General features: G+C 44.7%; 1 protein-coding gene across 2 annotated transcripts; it reads left to right on the forward strand.

Moving 5' to 3' along the window:
• The first annotated feature begins 249 nt into the window (after nt 1-249).
• On the forward strand, nt 250-16,724 carry cct8 (chaperonin containing TCP1, subunit 8 (theta)). 2 transcript variants are annotated; one of them, XM_082957522.1, is made up of 15 exons: nt 250-445; nt 2,459-2,549; nt 2,778-2,857; nt 3,956-4,105; nt 4,667-4,847; nt 6,984-7,045; nt 7,717-7,854; nt 8,198-8,376; nt 8,667-8,733; nt 10,277-10,364; nt 11,732-11,919; nt 12,053-12,217; nt 12,494-12,613; nt 15,088-15,225; nt 16,426-16,724. In XM_082957522.1, the coding sequence occupies exons 1-14, from the start codon at nt 386-388 to the stop codon at nt 15,190-15,192; spliced, it is 1,674 nt and encodes a 557-aa protein (XP_082813648.1). In that variant the 5' UTR covers nt 250-385; the 3' UTR covers nt 15,193-15,225; nt 16,426-16,724.
• Nucleotides 16,725-20,747: the final 4,023 nt, after the last annotated feature.

Here is a 20,747-nt window from a genome sequence, read left to right on the forward strand (position 1 = left end):
CTTTGATTTGATTTTGTTTCATCCGTCCATCTATAGTTTAAAAAAAAAAAAAAAGGAAAATTAGCTTACTGGAAAACTACAGATTGTATCCATAACACAATAGTTGTTAAAACATGTATGGCCCCGTCTGTATTAACAATGAGAGTCAGAGAGAGCAGTTCCCCCCCCCCCATGTTGAGTTCACTGGAGACACTTTTTTTTTTTATTAATTCGAAAACGACAAATGTAATGTATGTCCTCTGCATCCCTCCGTAGTTGTGAACGCCTTTTTAACAGAGCTCCTCCCGGTCTCTCTTCTGGCTTTGTGCATCTACCGAACTCCACGCTGCCGCTACCAAATCTTGGATACAGGGGCTGCTAAACAACATTTATAAAAATATAAAAAATGGCTATGCACGTACCGAAAGCACCGGGCTTCGCCCAAATGTTGAAAGATGGCGCAAAGGTAAGATTAACACAAAACCTAAAGTAAAAAGAGTGGTAGTAGTGTGACTGTCAAGTCATGTGGAGAGTTCTAGAAAGCCGTTAGGCCTTGAAATATTTTTCCCCCTCACTTTTTTTGCATCAAACTAAGGTACTTTTCATCTCGCTTTGGAAATTGCTTAAAATGTCTCAGTTGTGTTTTGTCGTGGAAAGCTTTTCTATGTATTTAGTGGATGGATGAGGGGGTAAAAATGCGTTTACGCATTGCCAACATGTGGTTGGTTGCTATGATGAGCTAGCTAGCTAGTTAGCCTCAGCATCTTAACGGGCTAGTCAACGGCAATGATTCAGGTAGCATAGCTAACGGTTAGCTAACTAGCTTCCCATGTTGTCATTCATTCATACAAAGATGACCTAACTTCATACTCGTCTGTCTTGTTGATTTTTATATTTTAGATGACCATAATAATAATAATAATAATAGTTAAGAAAAGTAGTTCGGCTACTGTCGACTTTATGTCCCCATCTACTAGCTAGCTACTATTATCTTGTCACTGCGTAGTTGGTAGCTACTGTAGTAGAGCTAAGATGAGGACGTTGTCACTTAAATTAGTTACCACCACCACAAAATCTAAATGGGTTATCCTAAATATGTATGAAAACACAAAATAAGTGTTTTGTTCTTAAGGTTAGGCATAATGTTAGCAGTGGGGTTAAGGTTAAAACAAGATTTTTAACAGGATAAATTGTGGAAATAGGTGGGGTTTAGCTCTACTTATTAGTTGCCCCCTGCAATGGTTAATCTCCTCAGCCAGCTAACATTAATAGCCTCCTTGTTAAACGTTAGGGAATGGGATTAGTAGCCAGCTAGTTTCCAGAAGATACCGATCTTACACTGAGCTGCACTGGGTTCATGATTACATTAAGATGCAATGTCACCGTACCTCAGTGCAGGGATGGGATATGCCACTGTAGTTCAAATTGTACCATTAGCAACACTGGTACACCGAGAAGATTGAATTACTGCTATTTTTTTCCCCCCGTAAAACGGCCCTTTGCATCCCATGTAGCAATAGCCACCCAAGCCATTTTGGAACGGGGAGCATCAAGCCTATTCCAGTCTAGCCTATTCCAGTCTAGCCTATTCCAGTCTAGCCTATTCCAGTCTAGCCTATTCCAGTCTAGCCTATTCCAGTCTAGCCTATTCCAGTCTAGCCTATTCCAGTGTTCAACGTGTCTACTGCTAGTTAGCATGGCGAAAAGGGCAGTTTTCCTGGAAACATGCAGCATTTCAATCGTCTGGATGGAGCCGTGTGGATAAAGGTACAGTGGCGTATCTGTACGTTTTCCCGACCCCGTATTGCGGCATGCTGCACAGTGTCTTAATGTATCCATGATTTGGGTCCAGACCACATTGCAGCTCAGTGTAAACAAGCTTAAGGGTATGGTTCGTATCTTCTGGCCTAGTTATTAATTAAATACAGGATAGAAAATATTCTGGGAAGCATCACAGATTAGCAGCGCTGCTGGTCAGATTAGTGCCTAATAAGGCATTGCCTCAAAGAACTGCAGGTTTTAAACTCATTTATGCGTCAGCTTGTTTTACATGGATACAATAATAAACTAACAATCAGAAATGTCAAATTCAGATGTATCCATAGATACTGTTTTTTTTTTTTGCCTCTGGTATTGTTCCATTGGAAAGTTAAATCCTCAGTTTGCTAACTAATATGCAGAACTAGTACAAATGTTTTTTTTTTCTTCAGTCAAATCCAGTCTTTCACTATCCGTGTTTTGGAAATAAGTTATTTTCTGTACTGTGTATTTGTATCGTAGCGTAAGCATTGTACATTACATGAGTCATTTAGACTCTGTTATCCAGAGGCACTTACAGTAGTGAGTGCATAAATGTTTCATGCTTTTTGTTACTGGGCATAGGAAGTAATGCCAAAAGTTGTGGTATTTTTAATGTGTGTAAGAGTGGGGGGGGAAATGTACTGACTACCGTTTGTGTTTTTGCTTGGTCATCCCCCAGCACTACTCTGGTCTGGAGGAAGCTGTGTTCAGGAACATTCAAGCCTGTAAGGAACTGGCTCAGACTACACGCACTGCCTATGGACCTAACGGTGAGACCTCTGTGTGTCTGTCTGTGTGTGTGTCTGTCCACACACCTCCAATGGACGTGACGGTAAGACTTGGCTGTCTAGCAAACACCATGCTCTATCAACTGAGCCACACGGGACCACGCCCTGTCTAGTCAGCGTTTAAGGACCCAATGTCTCTCTGTTAGTGTCAACTCTGTCCTAAATGAGATTGTTTTCTTGACGTTCTTCTTTTTCTGTTTTAATCTTCAGGTATGAACAAGATGGTGATCAACCACCTGGAGAAGCTGTTTGTGACCAACGATGCTGCTACCATCCTCAGAGAGCTGGAGGTGAGTCTGCTCACCCAGTAGTTCTTATGGACTGGAGTTAGATGAATAGTCATAAACCTTCCTAAGACAATGGACCAACGATGCTGCTACCATCCTCAGAGAGCTGGAGGTCAATCTGCTCACCCAGTAGTTCTTATGGACTGGAGTTAGATGAATAGTCATAAACCTTCCTAAGACAATGGACCAACGATGCTGCTACCATCCTCAGAGAGCTGGAGGTCAATCTGCTCACCCAGTAGTTCTTATGGACTGGAGTTAGATGAATAGTCATAAACCTTCCTAAGACAATGGACCAACGATGCTGCTACCATCCTCAGAGCTGGAGGTCAATCTGCTCACCCAGTAGTTCTTATGGACTGGAGTTAGATGAATAGTCATAAACCTTCCTAAGACAATGGACCAACGATGCTGCTACCATCCTCAGAGAGCTGGAGATCAATCTGCTCACCCAGTAGTTCTTATGGACTGGAGTTAGATGAATAGTCATAAACCTTCCTAAGACAATGGACCAACGATGCTGCTACCATCCTCAGAGAGCTGGAGATCAATCTGCTCACCCAGTAGTTCTTATGGACTGGAGTTAGATGAATAGTCATAAACCTTCCTAAGACAATGGACCAACGATGCTGCTACCATCCTCAGAGAGCTGGAGATCAATCTGCTCACCCAGTAGTTCTTATGGACTGGAGTTAGATGAATAGTCATAAACCTTCCTAAGACAATGGACCAACGATGCTGCTACCATCCTCAGAGAGCTGGAGATCAATCTGCTCACCCAGTAGTTCTTATGGACTGGAGTTAGATGAATAGTCATAAACCTTCCTAAGACAATGGACCAACGATGCTGCTACCATCCTCAGAGAGCTGGAGGTCAATCTGCTCACCCAGTAGTTCTTATGGACTGGAGTTAGATGAATAGTCATAAACCTTCCTAAGACAATGGACCAACGATGCTGCTACCATCCTCAGAGCTGGAGGTCAATCTGCTCACCCAGTAGTTCTTATGGACTGGAGTTAGATGAATAGTCATAAACCTTCCTAAGACAATGGTCGTCGGGCTTCGTAATGTAACTGTTCCCTGTGTTGTTCTTCCTCCAGGTGCAGCACCCAGCAGCCAAGATGGTGGTGATGGCGTCCCACATGCAGGAGCAGGAGGTGGGGGACGGGACCAACTTTGTCCTGGTGTTCGCTGGAGCACTGCTGGAGCTGGCTGAGGAGCTGCTACGAATGGGGCTTTCTGTGTCAGAGGTACACACTAGCTGTGTTTCCGTTTCCATTACAAAGTTTGTATAGAAAATAGAGGTGACAATTGCCTGCTAGGATGCGTTTCCATTTAAATATCTTGTGTTGATTTAAAAACAGCTGGACATAATGACGTCAATCCTAAAAAAAAAAATATATATATATATTTAAAAATAACACTTTTTAGCAAAAAACCCTACGGTGTCCAATACAAATGTAGTGGTTGAAGTGTTTCCATTACCCATTTAAACCAATTGCACATTTCATAAATTGTCAACAGCATGTATCCTTCCAACCTATCTGTTTCACGTCTCAGGTAGCCTGTGAAATCCTGCATGGATAGAATTGAATAATGAACTACTATTGGCTATATTCTAGTAATTCTCATGTGCCAACTTATCGCCATGGTGAGACTTACACTCCGGTAGATCGGTTTTTAATTGGATGGTTAAACTTTATAAATAAACGGCAAAGTTCACCACAAATGGACAAGGAAACCTGTATGTGATATGTCTGTATGTACCTGTTTGACAAGGACTTTCCTGACACACCCTGTGCATCTCCTAGGTGATTGAGGGCTATGAGCTAGCGATGAAGAAGAGTCTGGAGCTCCTCCCAGAGTGCGTGTGCGCGTCGGCCAAGAACCTTCACGATGTAGAGGAAGCCACCGCTATGATCCGCCCAGCTGTCATGTCTAAACAGTACGGCAACGAAGACTTCCTGGCTAACCTCATCGCTCAGGCCTGCGGTGAGAGACATGAGCTGTGTTCGAATTCCTGTACTAACATACTGTACACTACATACTTAATGAGTGTATATACTAGTTTTAGTATACTGTAATCGAATGGTATCGTTTCAGTTGCGTGTACTAGCGCTTAGCTTCTTGCTAGCTTGTTAGCGTAACAAATAACTAGCTAAACATTTTGACAATTTCGGGTGTGTTTGTAAATTCAATCTGCGGTGCCAGAGTGTGCTCTGGGCGTTTTTTTTGTAAGTCCAGAATGTTTTGCTCTCGGAGCGTTTCAGAGCGTTCACTGGACGCTCTGGCTGAGGAGTAGTGTTAATCTGACCGTTCAGCAGCAGTCCAGCACCCAAGCTAACTGGCTAACGTTGGATAACTTGCTAGCTACATCCAGACACAAATAAGAAATCGCCTCACTCTGACCATTTTACTCTCCCTAGCAACACCGGCTCTGCTAACTATGCTGCTGGTAATTTAGCTTTTTTTTGCCGGCGTTTACTGACACCGGCCGTGTTCAACAGTGCGCGAGAGCGCTCTGAAATCTGGAGTAAATGGCCAGAATAAAGAGTATCCATTGAAAAGCACAGCGGCTATACCACTTAGCTAAGAATGATGTCAATACACATTTGAGTTGTTAGTTAGATAGCAGGTAGTTAATATACTGGGAAGTTCGATGTATTAGTAGCCAACTAACGAGGTAACTAGCTAACATACCGGTACATACTGCTGTAATGGTATGCGGTTCGTAAGGACAGCTTAGCTAACAAATTGTCAACCAACCTGACGTGTAACTTATTTGAAAAGTTATTTTATTACAACATTTTCTTCAAATCTGAAAATGTTGTGAAGCCATGTCCGTTTTCTGAATAATTGCATTATGGGAAATGGTGTCCTCTTCGTATTTTGGTGAATTTAATACGACCTTTGGCGTACTAACTATATCCATACTATGACTAATAACGTCATATAGTGTGGTTAATGAGTATTTGAACACAGCAATGGACAAATCGGTAGAGAATTTATCAATTATTTATTTAGGATTTAGCCTACAACAGGGGTGGTTAATGTCAGTCCTGGCCAAAACACTTTTGGTTGTCATCCTCTCCTTCTAGTCGGGGCTGACTCAGACCTGGGACACCAGGTCAGTGTAGTTAACTAACAGGTAGAATAAAATAAAAATAAAAACTGAAGTGTTTCGGCCCTCCAGGACCGGGATTGAGCTAGTCAGGTCAAAGTATTTTATTTAACTAGGCAAGTCAGTCAAGAACAAATTCTTATTTACAATGACGGCCTAACCCGGATGATGCTGGGCCAATTATGCGCCGCCCTATGGGACTCACAATCACGGCCGGCTGTGATACAGCCTAGAATCGAACCAGGGTCTGTAGTGACGCCTCTAGCACTGAGATGCAGTGCCTTAGGCCGCTGTGGCACACTGGAGCCCGGTTCTGGTGACCATTCACATGCTGTTTTTTTCACACAGCCCTTCTCCCGACAGGCGACACTAACTAAAGCTGCCAGTCGGAAGCAAGAACCTTTTTCGTTGCTATTAAGTAGTAATGTCCAATTAAAAACTCTCATTTAAGCTGGAATTGTGTAGTAATGTGACAGGGAGATTTGTGTTCACCAGTAGGTGGTGTCCCAAAACTCTGCTCCTCACTACTGAAATTACAACATCAGTACTGAGTTAAGTTACCATTCATGTATTGATATTAAAGAACTAGTGAAACAACATATTATTGAGTTGAACTTGTACAGTAGTGATGAATACTGTTGCTTTTTCCCCCGATGAGGTTGTGGCAATATACTGCCATCTGGTGGCGACCAGTAACAATTACATAATAGGAACTATTACAAATCTCCTTGAATTTGCCACGGACGTGTGGTGTGGATGTCAGAGGTTTTTGTGCAGCACACTCTGAAAATGTGCCTATTTTCAATCACTTTACAGACATTTTCTTTTGTGTTTCCGTGCAATTATTTTATCACCCCAGGCCCTAACCAGTTTGCATCACTGCAATTGGCTTTGATAGGAATGAAGAAAACAAGGATTTAGATGGCCGGTAACGTTTTTAGGCACAGCCAATGTATCAAATAAATAGGATGTTGATATTTATTCTTATGGTAATTTTGTCTTTCTAGTCTCCATCTTCCCTGAGTCTGGTAACTTCAGTGTGGACAATGTCAGAGTTTGCAAGATCCTGGTGAGTGTCCTTAATTACACTGATATCTCGATCTGTCTGCCTGTGTGTTGCTTTTGTCAATCTGTGTATTTTAATATTTTTTTGATTGGTCTAATCTGTCTCGTGTCAAGCTAGAAATCAGAATTTTCTAAATGCAGACCAAAAAAAGTGTTTAAACCATTTCAAGCTAAATTTTATATTGAAGTCAAGTGTTTATTTTAATTCATTTTTTTGTTGCTTCAGTAGAACGATCAGGGATGTGCTGCTATAGCTCTTTTGCTTTAGAAAATACATCAGTGCAACACATTGGGCAGAAAATACCTTTTTTAAAAAAAAAATGTATCAGATGACGTAGTGCAACACTATTTAGCTAGCAGCCACAAGTAAATATCTTCTTGCAAAAAACGATTGCGTGGTCATTTATGTTTTGCTTGAAGTTAATCTAGGATTTCACCAGAGAGAAGGAAGCTAAACAGCAGCCAGCTGTCTGATAGAATGCCCATTGGTGATTTGTCACTGGAGTTTAGAAGCAGAAATTACAACGCTATTTTAGATGCGCGTTTGCAAAACACAGCAAGATATTACTTATGCATTTTATCAGCCTTAATGTGACCCCTGGTGTTGTGGGTCTGTAACCCGCTAGACTTGGTATGGTTGGGGGTTTGTTACACTGCTCTCTGGTGTGTCTGCAGGGCTGTGGACTGACTTCGTCCTCAGTGCTCCATGGGATGGTGTTCAAGAAGGAGACGGAGGGAGATGTCACGTCAATCAAAGACGCCAAGATCGCAGTCTTCTCCTGCCCCTTCGACTGCATGGTCACAGAAACCAAGGTAGGATGGAAATAAACTTTACCCCTCTAGCCCCCCCCCCCCCCCCCCCTCTAGCTCCCTCCCCCCCCTCTGGCTCGCTCCTTAACTTCATTAAAGGAGAGGATATGATGATGACTCTCCCTCCCCCCCCCCTCTGGCTCGCTCCTTAACTTCATTAAAGGAGAGGATATGATGATGACTCTCCCTCCCCCCCCCTCTGGCTCGCTCCTTAACTTCATTAAAGGAGAGGATATGATGATGACTCTCCCTCCCTCTAGCTCCCTCCTCCCCCCCCCCTCTGGCTCGCTCCTTAACTTCATTAAAGGAGAGGATATGATGATGATGACTCTCCCTCCCTCTGCAGGGTACAGTGTTGATAAATAATGCGGAGGAGCTCCTTAACTTCAGTAAAGGAGAGGAGGATATGATGGAAGCCCAAGTCAAGTCCATCGCTGAGGCAGGCGCCAACGTAGTGGTGACCGGTGGCAAAGTGGCGGACATGGCACTGCACTACGCCAACAAGTACCAGCTCATGGTCGTCAGGTAGGAGAGAGATGGGCCACTCACTCACTCGTACCTGGTTTTTAATATCAGACCACTTCCTGCCTAAAATCAACATTCCAAGACTGTTTGCTCTAGTTCCTTTGTCAGTTAAGATTAACTTGGTTGTGAGGTTTTAGTCGAGGTTTTTAGTCGAGGGTTTTAGTCGAGGGTTTACGTGTGGTAGCTGGTAGGTCTTATTGCTGCTCTATATCTACTAAACATTAGCTGCTGGTCCTTTAGGATCCCGTCTCTCTCTCTCTGTGTGTTTACTAACCCGTTGTCTCCTGCAGGCTGAACTCTAAATGGGATCTGAGGAGACTGTGTAAGACTGTTGGCGCTGTGGCCCTACCTAGACTGGTGAGTTCCCTTTACTGACAGGGTAGTATGGGTGCTGACGGTATTCGTACCCAATCGTTGCTTTCCTTCATATATAAGGAGATCAGTTAATTGTAATATATTCGTTAGGCTCTAATCTATGGAGATCATGCGACTGGGAATACACATGTACATCTGTTGGTCACAGATACCTTTACAGAAAGAAAAAAATAAGTAGGTGTGGATCAGAACCAGTCGGTAACTACATAGAAATGTATTGGTACATTTTATTAATCTTGCAGCAATTTAACTCTGAGGTGATGACAGCCTAATACAGAACCATGTCTGTTCTAAGAAATGTATTTCCCAATAAATGTTTTCCCTAATAAATACATTTCCAAATAAATACATTTCTGTTATATAATGTAAGTTGAACTGACGTGTGTGGTTGTTGTTGACACTATGTTGACATGACGGGAGTTTAATATTTTCCATTGAGTCATTTAACAGATGCTCTTATCCAGAACAACTTAATGAAGCATTTAGGGTCAAGTGCCTTGCTAGGCTACCGGGCCCGGCGCTCTGCACCGGCTGGGCAACCGCTAGGCCCTGCACCGCTAGGCCCTGCACCGCTAGGCCCTGCACCGCTAGGCTACTGGGTGCCCAATTAGTCCAAAATGCCCACCACCACGGTTCTCAACTCAGACAGCGGTGTGGACTCCTACAGTAGCTGCTGCTAAAGTCATTCGCAGGATGGAACTGTCCACTGCTACTCTTTTTTACCATTTAATGTTTAAACAAAATCATATCCCCCGTAGTAGACTAGTTTACCTTTTTACCTGGTCGGCTTGTTATGTGTTCTATGCAAGATAACTATTACACTCGAGGTTCAAGTTACAAGTGCCATGAAAACAGGGGGGGTCCCAGTTTCCAATCGCTACCAAGTTTATTTCTCTACTCCAGTCAACTGTGTCGTTTTACAACATCAGCTGTAGTTTCAAGCATGGTTTAGGGGCAGCTTTGCAACAGCTCTTAAAGGTGCAGTAGCGTAGTTTCTTCCTCACTGTATGCTACAATAATCATGTGTCCATGGGGGTAAATGCAGATGGACAAACCCCTTGCTTCAGCCTCTGTCCATTTTATAGCCACTGTTCTGCATCGGTTGTCTTCAGGTTTGTTATTGGGCTCATTTGGAGATTTATATTTTAGTCTTTATTTATTTTATTAAAAAATTTAAATGAGTTTTTTTTTATAAGTCACCAGAATTGAGCTTTTCAGTCCCAACATAAAAATGATCCCGTGGAGGACCCATATGCAAGGGGACTGGAATTGGTCAAACTTAGTTTAATACTAATAATGTATTAAAATAATTGGTCAAATTTATTTTAATACATGTACAAAAATAATGTATTATTAAAATAATGAATCCTCTTTCCCTAAACGCATGATGGTCCTGACTTTTGAACATAAAAGGGGAGGTTAACTTGTCCCCAGACAATCGATATGTAAAATAAATTCATGTCATTTGTACTACCTCCAAGTCGAAACTGAAACGGACCAATCCTTTGTCCTCTTCCCCCCCCAGACCCCTCCTACTCCAGAGGAGATGGGCCACTGTGACAGTGTCTACCTGGATGAGGTGGGAGACACTCAGGTGGTGGTCTTCAAACACGGTGAGAACACAAACTTCCCAACTATAAGTCTCTCGTTTTTTAAAAACACATTTCTGTGTTCGGCAACTATAGACAGTCTACATTGGTGCCATCTCATAGTCCGTTCTCTTTCCACCTCTCCTCCTCCTCCTCAGAGAAAGAGGACGGTGCCATCTCATAGTCTGTTCTCTATCCACCTCTCCTCCTCCTCCTCAGAGAAAGAGGACGGTGCCATCTCATAGTCTGTTCTCTTTCCACCACTCCTCCTCCTCCTCAGAGAAAGAGGACGGTGCCATCTCATAGTCCGTTCTCTTTCCACCTCTCCTCCTCCTCCCCAGAGAAAGAGGACGGTGCCATCTCATAGTCTGTTCTCTTTCCACCACTCCTCCTCAGAGAAAGAGGACGGTGCCATCTCATAGTCTGTTCTCTTTCCACCTCTCCTCCTCCTCAGAGAAAGAGGACGGTGCCATCTCATAGTCTGTTCTCTTTCCACCTCTCCTCCTCCTCAGAGAAAGAGGACGGTGCCATCTCATAGTCCGTTCTCTTTCCACCACTCCTCCTCCTTCCCAGAGAAAGAGGACGGTGCCATCTCATAGTCCGTTCTCTTTCCACTCCTCCTCCTCAGAGAAAGAGGACGGTGCCATCTCATAGTCTGTTCTCTTTCCACCACTCCTCCTCCTTCCCAGAGAAAGAGGACGGTGCCATCTCATAGTCTGTTCTCTTTCCACCACTCCTCCTCCTCCTCAGAGAAAGAGGACGGTGCCATCTCATAGTCTGTTCTCTTTCCACCTCTCCTCCTCCTCCTCAGAGAAATAGGACGGTGCCATCTCATAGTCCGTTCTCTTTCCACCTCTCCTCCTCCTCCCCAGAGAAAGAGGACGGTGCCATCTCATAGTCTGTTCTCTTTCCACCTCTCCTCCTCCTCAGAGAAAGAGGACGGTGCCATCTCATAGTCTGTTCTCTTTCCACCACTCCTCCTCCTCCTCAGAAAGAGGACGGTGCCATCTCATAGTCTGTTCTCTTTCCACCACTCCTCCTCAGAGAAAGAGGACGGTGCCATCTCATAGTCTGTTCTCTTTCCACCACTCCTCCTCCTCCTCAGAGAAAGAGGACGGTGCCATCTCATAGTCTGTTCTCTTTCCACCACTCCTCCTCAGAGAAAGAGGACGGTGCCATCTCATAGTCTGTTCTCTTTCCACCTCTCCTCCTCCTTCCCAGAGAAAGAGGACGGTGCCATCTCATAGTCTGTTCTCTTTCCACCACTCCTCCTTCCCAGAGAAAGAGGACGGTGCCATCTCAAGTCTGTTCTCTTTCCACCTCTCCTCCTCCTCAGAGAAAGAGGACGGTGCCATCTCATAGTCTGTTCTCTTTCCACCTCTCCTCCTCAGAGAAAGAGGACGGTGCCATCTCCACCCTGGTAATTAGAGGATCCACTGACAACCGGATGGATGATATCGAGCGGGCCATCGACGACGGGGTCAACACCTTCAAGGTTCTGGTCAGAGACAAGAGACTGGTGCCGGGTGCCGGAGCTACGGAGATAGAACTGGCCAGACAGATCACTTCATACGGAGAGGTAAGGAACACGGACATGTGTGTGTGTGTTAACGAATGTGTCGTTTAAACGCACTAACTAGTATGAATCCCTGTCTGGTGCAGTGTGTTATTAAGAAGTTTGCCTGACCCCCCCCCCCCCCCCCCCCCCCCAGTCGTGTCCAGGTCTGGAGCAGTATGCCATTAAGAAGTTTGCTGAGGCATTTGAGGCGGTGCCCAGAGCGTTGGCAGAGAACTCTGGCATCAAGGGAAACGAGCTCATCTCCAAATTGTACGCCGTGCATCATGAGGGCAACAAGAACATGGGCTTTGACATCGAGGTGTGTGTGAGAAGTACCTTCCTGTTGCATTTCCTGGTTTTTTTCCTTCCTTTATACGTGACATGGTGCGCTTCATTTAGTTTGCCCTGTGTACCAGGTTGGCAGAGGTATTCCAAAGAAGCTCTACTGGCACGCCAGGCAATTTAAATCCAGTGCACCTTAAGACAATAAGTTTCTGTTGATTTTTTTTTCCATGGAAGCGTATGACGTGTGTTTTTATTTTTAAAATTGTTTCTTACAAAGCTGACGGATTGTGTGACATGTACGTGTTCACAGGGAGAGGGTGCTGCTCTGAAGGACATGCTTGAAGCTGGGATCCTGGAGCCTTTCCTGGTCAAACACTGGGGCATCAAACTAGCTACCAACGCTGCCATCACCGTGCTCCGAGTAGACCAGGTACAGGCATAAACTAGTTACCATCACCGTGCTCCGAGTAGACCAGGTACAGACATAAACTAGTTACCATCACCGTGCTCCGAGTAGACCAGGTACAGACATAAACTAGTTACCATCACCGTGCTCCGAGTAGACCAGGTACAGACATAAACTAGTTACCATCACCGTGCTCCGAGTAGACCAGGTACAGGCATAAACTAGTTACCATCACCGCGCTCCGAGTAGACCAGGTACAGACATAAACTAGTTACCATCACCGTGCTCCGAGTAGACCAGGTACAGACATAAACTAGTTACCATCACCGTGCTCCGAGTAGACCAGGTACAGGCATAAACTAGTTACCATCACCGTGCTCCGAGTAGACCAGGTACAGACATAAACTAGTTACCATCACCGTGCTCCGAGTAGACCAGGTACAGGCATAAACTAGTTACCATCACCGCGCTCCGAGTAGACCAGGTACAGACATAAACTAGTTACCATCACCGTGCTCCGAGTAGACCAGGTACAGACATAAACTAGTTACCATCACCGTGCTCCGAGTAGACCAGGTACAGGCATAAACTAGTTACCATCACCGTGCTCCAAGTAGACCAGGTACAGACATAAACTAGTTACCATCACCGTGCTCCGAGTAGACCAGGTACAGACATAAACTAGTTACCATCACCGTGCTCCGAGTAGACCAGGTACAGACATAAACTAGTTACCATCACCGTGCTCCGAGTAGACCAGGTACAGACATAAACTAGTTACCATCACCGCGCTCCGAGTAGACCAGGTACAGACATAAACTAGTTACCATCACCGCGCTCCGAGTAGACCAGGTACAGGCATAAACTAGTTACCATCACCGCGCTCCGAGTAGACCAGGTACAGACATAAACTAGTTACCATCACCGTGCTCCGAGTAGACCAGGTACAGGCATAAACTAGTTACCATCACCGTGCTCCGAGTAGACCAGGTACAGGCATAAACTAGTTACCATCACCGTGCTCCGAGTAGACCAGGTACAGACATAAACTAGTTACCATCACCGTGCTCCGAGTAGACCAGGTACAGACATAAACTAGTTACCATCACCGTGCTCCGAGTAGACCAGGTACAGACATAAACTAGTTACCATCACCGCGCTCCGAGTAGACCAGGTACAGACATAAACTAGTTACCATCACCGCGCTCCGAGTAGACCAGGTACAGACATAAACTAGTTACCATCACCGTGCTCTGAGTAGACCAGGTACAGACATAAACTAGTTACCATCACCGTGCTCCGAGTAGACCAGGTACAGACATAAACTAGTTACCATCACCGTGCTCCGAGTAGACCAGGTACAGACATAAACTAGTTACCATCACCGTGCTCCGAGTAGACCAGGTACAGGCATAAACTAGTTACCATCACCGCGCTCCGAGTAGACCAGGTACAGGCATAAACTAGTTACCATCACCGTGCTCCGAGTAGACCAGGTACAGGCATAAACTAGTTACCATCACCGTGCTCCGAGTAGACCAGGTACAGGCATAAACTAGTTACCATCACCGTGCTCCGAGTAGACCAGGTACAGGCATAAACTAGTTACCATCACCGCGCTCCGAGTAGACCAGGTACAGGCATAAACTAGCTGCCAGTGGGGGGGGTGAATTCCAAAGTTGTGCTATGTCATTGATGTATTACTACCTCAAACGTGTTTTGATTTCAGATTGGTGGGATCGAAGTATACATCTGTACCATCAAATAGTGGGCTGGTAGATGCCCAGTCTCTGCCTCCTCAATAAGCAGTAAGGCCTGAGGTGTGGTACACGGCCAATATACCACGGCAAAGGGATGTTCTTACGCACGACACAACGAGGAGTGCCTGGACACAGCCCTTAGCCGTGGTATATTGGCCATATACCACAACCCCCCCCGAGGTGCCTTATAGCTATTAAACTGGTTATCAACGTAGTTAGAGCAGTACAAATAAATATTTTATCATACCTAATATACCATGGCTGTCAGCCAATCAGCATTCAGAGCTCGAACCACCCAGTTCCTACTTACACCATAGATGATATTTAGTCGTGTCGTCTCATGATCTCCACCTGCAGGACATTTTAATTTAGAATGGAAAATGGATGTGTTCGTCCATCGACCCGAATCCCATCGACTCGTTCCTCTAACCAAACTGTCTTTTCAAATTAAAAGTTTAGTTCCTGTATCGTATCCGAGCCCATCTAGATAAGTATCCAATTTTGTCTAGAAAGGGGGAAACGTACACGTCCCTACCACTATCACTGTGCTCCTAGTGGACCAGCTACACACACACACAATCATCTTCTCATTGCAGGTCAACCAGAGTAAAAATGTTTTCATCTTTTTAATTGTTGTCTTCACTTCTCTTTCCCCAAGTTCTCATCAGCAACCATGGATCCTGTAGAAATGTACAAGATGTGTGTTAATCTGTTTGGTGGTGGGGGTTTTGTGTGTAGATTATCATGGCTAAGCCAGCAGGTGGGCCCCGGGCTCCTAAACAGCAAGGCCACTGGGACAAAGATGAGGGAGACGAGCCTGAACACTTTGATACACACCACTAACCTTCCTGAACAGGACAGAATACGCACTGACAGGTGCTACAGGAGCTGTGTGTGACGGAGGGGGGGGGGGGGGGCACGGAAACACTCACTGTGTGTGATGGTCAAATGGCATGGGGGGGGGGGGAACTCACTCGCAGGGTGTCTGCTGTTCCTTAGTCTTAAATACATTTATCTGATCAGAAGGCCTTAAGTCTTAAATTCAGTTTGAAGGTCCGCGGTGTGTCGGAGATGGCTAGTGTTTCCTGTGTGTTGTCGCTGCTTGATTGTTGCCACTCAGCAAAAACAATGTCACATCAAATAATACTGGAGGCCATTTTCAAGATGCTGCCGCCACCACCATGCTTCACCATAGGGATGGTGCCAGGTTTCCTCCAGACGTGACGCTTTGTATTCAGGCCAAAGAGTTGAATCTTGGTTTGATCAGACCAGGGAATCTTGTTTCTCATAGTCTGAGAGTCTTGCTGTGAGCTATATAGCCTTTGATAATAGACAGCCCTCAAAATACCACTTCTTGCCAACATGGGTTCATTTCTGGAGAAGAATATATGTGTGGTGAACACAGACCTCAATTGATATTAAGTTTCATTCCAAGTTTTCATTAAAACGGTCTTAAAATTCTATTTCATGGAACCTGCAGATGCCTTGCGGTCACGTTTGTGTGTTTTGGCTATGCACCGTTAATGGGGGGGATGGCATGAATACTCACTCTCACAGTCGTGTGTTCAATATAACATAATGTTAATGAGACTGTACAGATAACGTGTGACAATAACCATAACATTGATTTTTTTTTTTTTTTTTAGACGAAGGCTCGCTAACAACTGCTGTCATATAACCATGTTTGTGTTGTGTAGTAGATGTTGTATTTATTATGGATCTGTAGTTCCTGCCAAGGCAGCAGCTACTCTTCCTGGGGTTTATTATGGATCCCCATTAGTTCCTGCCAAGGCAGCAGCTACTCTTCCTGGGGTTTATTATGGATCCCCGTTAGTTCCTGCCAAGGCAGCAGCTACTCTTCCTGGGGTTTATTACGGATCCCCATTAGTTCCTGCCAAGGCAGCAGCTACTCTTCCTGGGGTTTATTATGGATCCCCATTAGTTCCTGTCAAGGCAGCAGCTACTCTTCGCAACTGGCACAGTGTGTGAATGCATGCTGCATGTTCACAAGAACCCAGATCAACAACAGAATGTTCACAATGGTGGAATGACTGACTGACTGTTTGTGTTCCTCAGATCATCATGGCCAAACCGGCAGGCGGGCCCAAAGCCCCCACAGGCAAGAAAGACTGGGATGAAGATGACTGAAGATGACCACCTAACCCCCGTCACTATGCCCCCCCCCCCCCCCACCCACCCTGTTTTTTTTCTATGTTTTTATTTAAAGTCCAAAGCGTTTGGCGTGTTGTGTAGGCACCCACCGTCCTGCGTGGTTACTGTACGATGGAAGGAGAGATGACATGGATGGATTGATTGATGGCACTCTATTGCTTTTTATGTTCTCCACTCAAATAAAAGGCACTTCATTCCTGTCATTGTTTTTTATTTTATTAATTTATTTAATTTCCAAAGCAGCTGTTTTTATTGCATTGTCAAATCCTTTCTGGGTAACAAAGTATCTTACTGTTGAGAGAGAGAGCATGCTTAGTTAGATGTAGTTTCTCAAGCAAAGATTTTGCTAGGACTTCCTGGTTTTCTGAGTGGGGAGGGGGAACATTGAAAACCAGCTCTAATTGGCAGAGGTTTGGGATGTTCTTATTGGTTAATAGACTTGATTTTTTTTTTATTGTATTCTACCTGGTAAGTTGACTGAACACATTCTCATTTACAGCAATGATCTGGGGAATAGTTAAGGGGAGAGGGGGATGATTAGGTGACCATGATGGTATGAAGGACAGATTGGGAATTTAGCCAGGACACCGGGGTTAACACCCCTACTCTAACAATAAGTACCATGGGATCTTTAATCACCTCAGAGTCAGGACACCAGGGTTAACACCCCATACTCTTATAAGTGTCATGAGATCTTTAGTGACCAGAGACACCGGTTTAATGTCCATGCCCTGTGTTGGGTGCCGTCTTTCGGAAATGTCCCCAATCACTGCCCTGGGGGCATTGAGATTTTTTTTTTTAGACCTGAGGAAATAGTGCCTCCTACTGGCCCTCCAATACCACTTCCAGCAGCATCTGGTCTCCCGTCCAGGGACTGACCAGGACCAACCATGTTCAGCTTTAGAAGCAAGCCAGTAGTAGTAGGATGCAGGGTGGTATGCTGCAGGCATAATATTGAAAACACCAAGCAGGCCAAAACTCCATTCCACCAAAACAGGTCAGAGTTTCAGACCATCCTTTCAAACAGCTCTTACACTAAAAGGTTATTTTCAGTGTTTTTTATTGTTGTTTTTTTTTCAACCTCCATCTGGAAATAATATAAACACAGGAAAATCTAGTTTTGGACTGAGCCTTTAATCCTTAACACTCACACAGGTTACATTGCAGATTTGGACACTAAGTGCCTAAACTGGAACGCAGTGCCTGTACCGTAACATGCCGTCAGAGCTCTAGGGGTTTTGACTGATCGACGCTTTGATTTTGAGCACCGCGCGACGAGATGTTTCCCGCCCCCAATCCCTCCAGTTAATTGGGCTACTTTTGCAAATATTTTGTCTGTGGGGAAATGTAAATTAAGAGGACTCTTAACGTATTTTGAAAGATGAGACGGAGGATTATAAATACCTCTCATGTCATACATGCAAGCCAAACACCTAGGAGTAAAGATTTGCGCTTCACATTTCCATATATTACAGTCCCTTCAGAAAGTATTCAGACCCCTTTCACTTTGTCCACATTTTGTTACGTTACAGCCTTATTCTAAAATGGATTAAATAAAACATCCTCAGTAATCTACACAGGATACCCCATAGTGACAGTGAAAACAGATTTCTTTGAAAAACTTGCACATTAAAAACAACCTTTATTTACATAAGTATTTGGCTATGAGACTTGAAATTGACCTCAGGTGCATCCTGTTTTGATTGATCATCCTTGAGATGTTTCGACAACTTGATTGGAGTCCACCTGTGGTAAATCCAATTGATTGGACATGATTTGGAAAGGCACACACCTGTCAAAATAAGGTCCCTCTGTTGATAGTGCATGTCAAAGCAACAACCAAGCCACGAGGTCAAAGGAATTGTCCATAGAGCTCCGAGACAGGATTGTGTTGAGGCACAGATCTGGGGAAGGGTACCAAAACATTTCTGCTGCATTGAAGGTCCCCAAGAACACAGTGGCCTCCATCATTCTTAAATTGAAGTAGTTTGGAACCACAACTTTTTCTAGAGCTGGCCGCCTGGCCAAACTGAGCAATCGGGGGGGAGAAGGACCTTGATCAGGGCGGTGACCAAGAGCCCGATGGTCACTTTGACAGAGCTCTAGAGTTCCTCCTTCCCAGAAGGACAACCATCTCTGCAGCACTCCACCAATCAGGCCTTTATGGTGGAGTGGCCAGACTGAAGCCACTCCTCTGTGAAAGGCACATGACAGCCCGCTTGGAGTTTGACAAAAGGCACCGAAAGACTCAGACCATGAGAAACAAGATTCTCTGGTCTGATGAAACCAAGATTGAACTCTTTGGCTTGAATGCCAAGCGTCACGTCTGGAGGAAACCAGGCACCGCTCATCACCTGGCCAATACCATCCCTACGGTGAAGCATGGTGGTGGCAGCATCATGCTGTGGGGGTGTTTTTCAGCAGCAGGGACTGGGAGACAAGTCAGGATCGAGGGAAAGATGAACGGAGTAAAGTACAGAGATCCTTGATGAAAACATGCTGCAGAGCACTCTGGACATTAGACTGGTGCGAACATTCACCTTCCAACAGGACAACAACCCCGAGCACACAGCCAAGACAACGCAGGAGTGGCTTCGGGACAAGTCTCTGAATGTCCTTGAGTGGCCCAGCCAGAGCTCAGACTTGTAGCCAATCGAACATCTCTGGAGAGACTTGAAAATAGCTGTGCAGCGACGCTCCCCATCCAACCTGACAGAGTTTGAGAGGATCTGCAGAGAAGAATGGGAGAAACTCCCCAAATACAGGTGTGCCAAGCTTGTAGCGTCATACCCAAGAATACTCGATGCTGTAATTGCTGCCAAAGGTGCTTCAACAAAGTACTGAATAAAGGGTGTGAATACAGTCGGAAGTTTACATACACCTTAAACTCAGTTTTCACAATTCCTGACATTTAATCCTGGTAAATATTCCCTGTTTTAGGTCAGTGAGGATCCTCACTTTATTTTAAGAATGTGAAATGTCAGAATAATAGTAGAGAGTGATTTATTTCAGCTTTTATTTCTTTCATCACATTCCCAGTGGGTCAGAAGTTTACATTCACTCAATTAGTATTTGGTAGCATTGCCTTAAAATTGTTTAACTTGGGTCAAATGTTTCAGGTAGCCTTCCACAAGCTTCCCACAATAAGTTGGGTGAATTTTGTCCCATTCCTCCTGATAGAGCTGGTGTAACTGAGTCAGGTTTGTAGGCCTCCTTGCTCGCACATGCTTTTTTCTTTTTCAGTTCTGCCCACAAATGTTCTATAGGATTGAGGTCAGGGCTTTGTGATGGCCACTCCAATACCTTGACTTTGTTGTCCTTGACTTTGCCACAACTTTGGAAGTATGCTTGGAGTCATTGTCCATTTGGAAGACCCATTTGCGACCAAGCTTTAACTTCCTGATTGATGTCTTGAGATGTTGCTTCAATATATCCACATAATTTTCCTGCTTCATGATAGCATCTATTTTGTGAAGTGCACCAGTCCCTCCTGCAGTAAAGCACCCCCACAACATGATGCTGCCACCCCCGTGCTTCATGGTTGGCATGGTATTCTTCGGCTTGCAAGCCTCCCCCTTTTCTCTCCAGATATAACGATGGTCATTAAGACCAAACAGTTGTATTTTTGTTTCATCAGACCAGAGGACATTTCTCCAAAAAGTACGATCTTTGTCCCCATGTGCAGTTGCAAACCGTAGTCTGGCTTTTTTATGGCGGTTTTGGAGCAGTGGCTTTTTCCTTGCTGAGTCTCCTTTCAGGTTATGTCGATATAGGACTCGTTTTACTGTGGCTATAGAAACGTTTGTACCTTCTTCACAAGGTCCTTTGCTGTTGTTCTGGGATTGATTTGCACTTTTCGCACCAAAATACGTTCACCTCTAGGAGACAGAACGCGTCTCCTTCCTGAGCGGTATGACGGCTGCGGGGTCCCATGGTGTTTATGCTTGCGTATTATTGTTTGTACCTTAAGGCGTTAGGAATTTTTAACTAGGCAAGTCAGTTAAGAACAAATTCTTATTGTCAATGACAGCCTAGGAACAGTGGGTTAACTGCCTTGTTCAGGGGCAGAACGACTGATTTGTACCTTCTCTGCTCGGGGATTTGATCTTGCAACCTTTCGGTTACTAGTCCAACACTCTAACCACTAGGCTATGCTGTTGCTCCCAAGGATGAACCAGACTTGTGGAAATCTACAATTTTTTTTCTGAGGTCATGGCTGATTTCTT

Source organism: Salmo salar, chromosome 11, assembly GCF_965601325.2.
Source record: "Salmo salar chromosome 11, fSalSal1, whole genome shotgun sequence".
Lineage (NCBI taxonomy): Eukaryota > Metazoa > Chordata > Actinopteri > Salmoniformes > Salmonidae > Salmo > Salmo salar.

Excerpts from the sequence above, each read along its gene's own strand:
- cct8 (XM_082957522.1), top strand. The coding sequence starts at position 386 with ATGGCTATGCACGTACCGAAAGCACCGGGCTTCGCCCAAATGTTGAAA. Across the intron at positions 4,848-6,983 it reads CCTCATCGCTCAGGCCTGCG|TCTCCATCTTCCCTGAGTCT; the intron begins GTGAGAGACATG and ends TTGTCTTTCTAG. Across the intron at positions 10,365-11,731 it reads GGTGGTGGTCTTCAAACACG|AGAAAGAGGACGGTGCCATC; the intron begins GTGAGAACACAA and ends TCTCCTCCTCAG.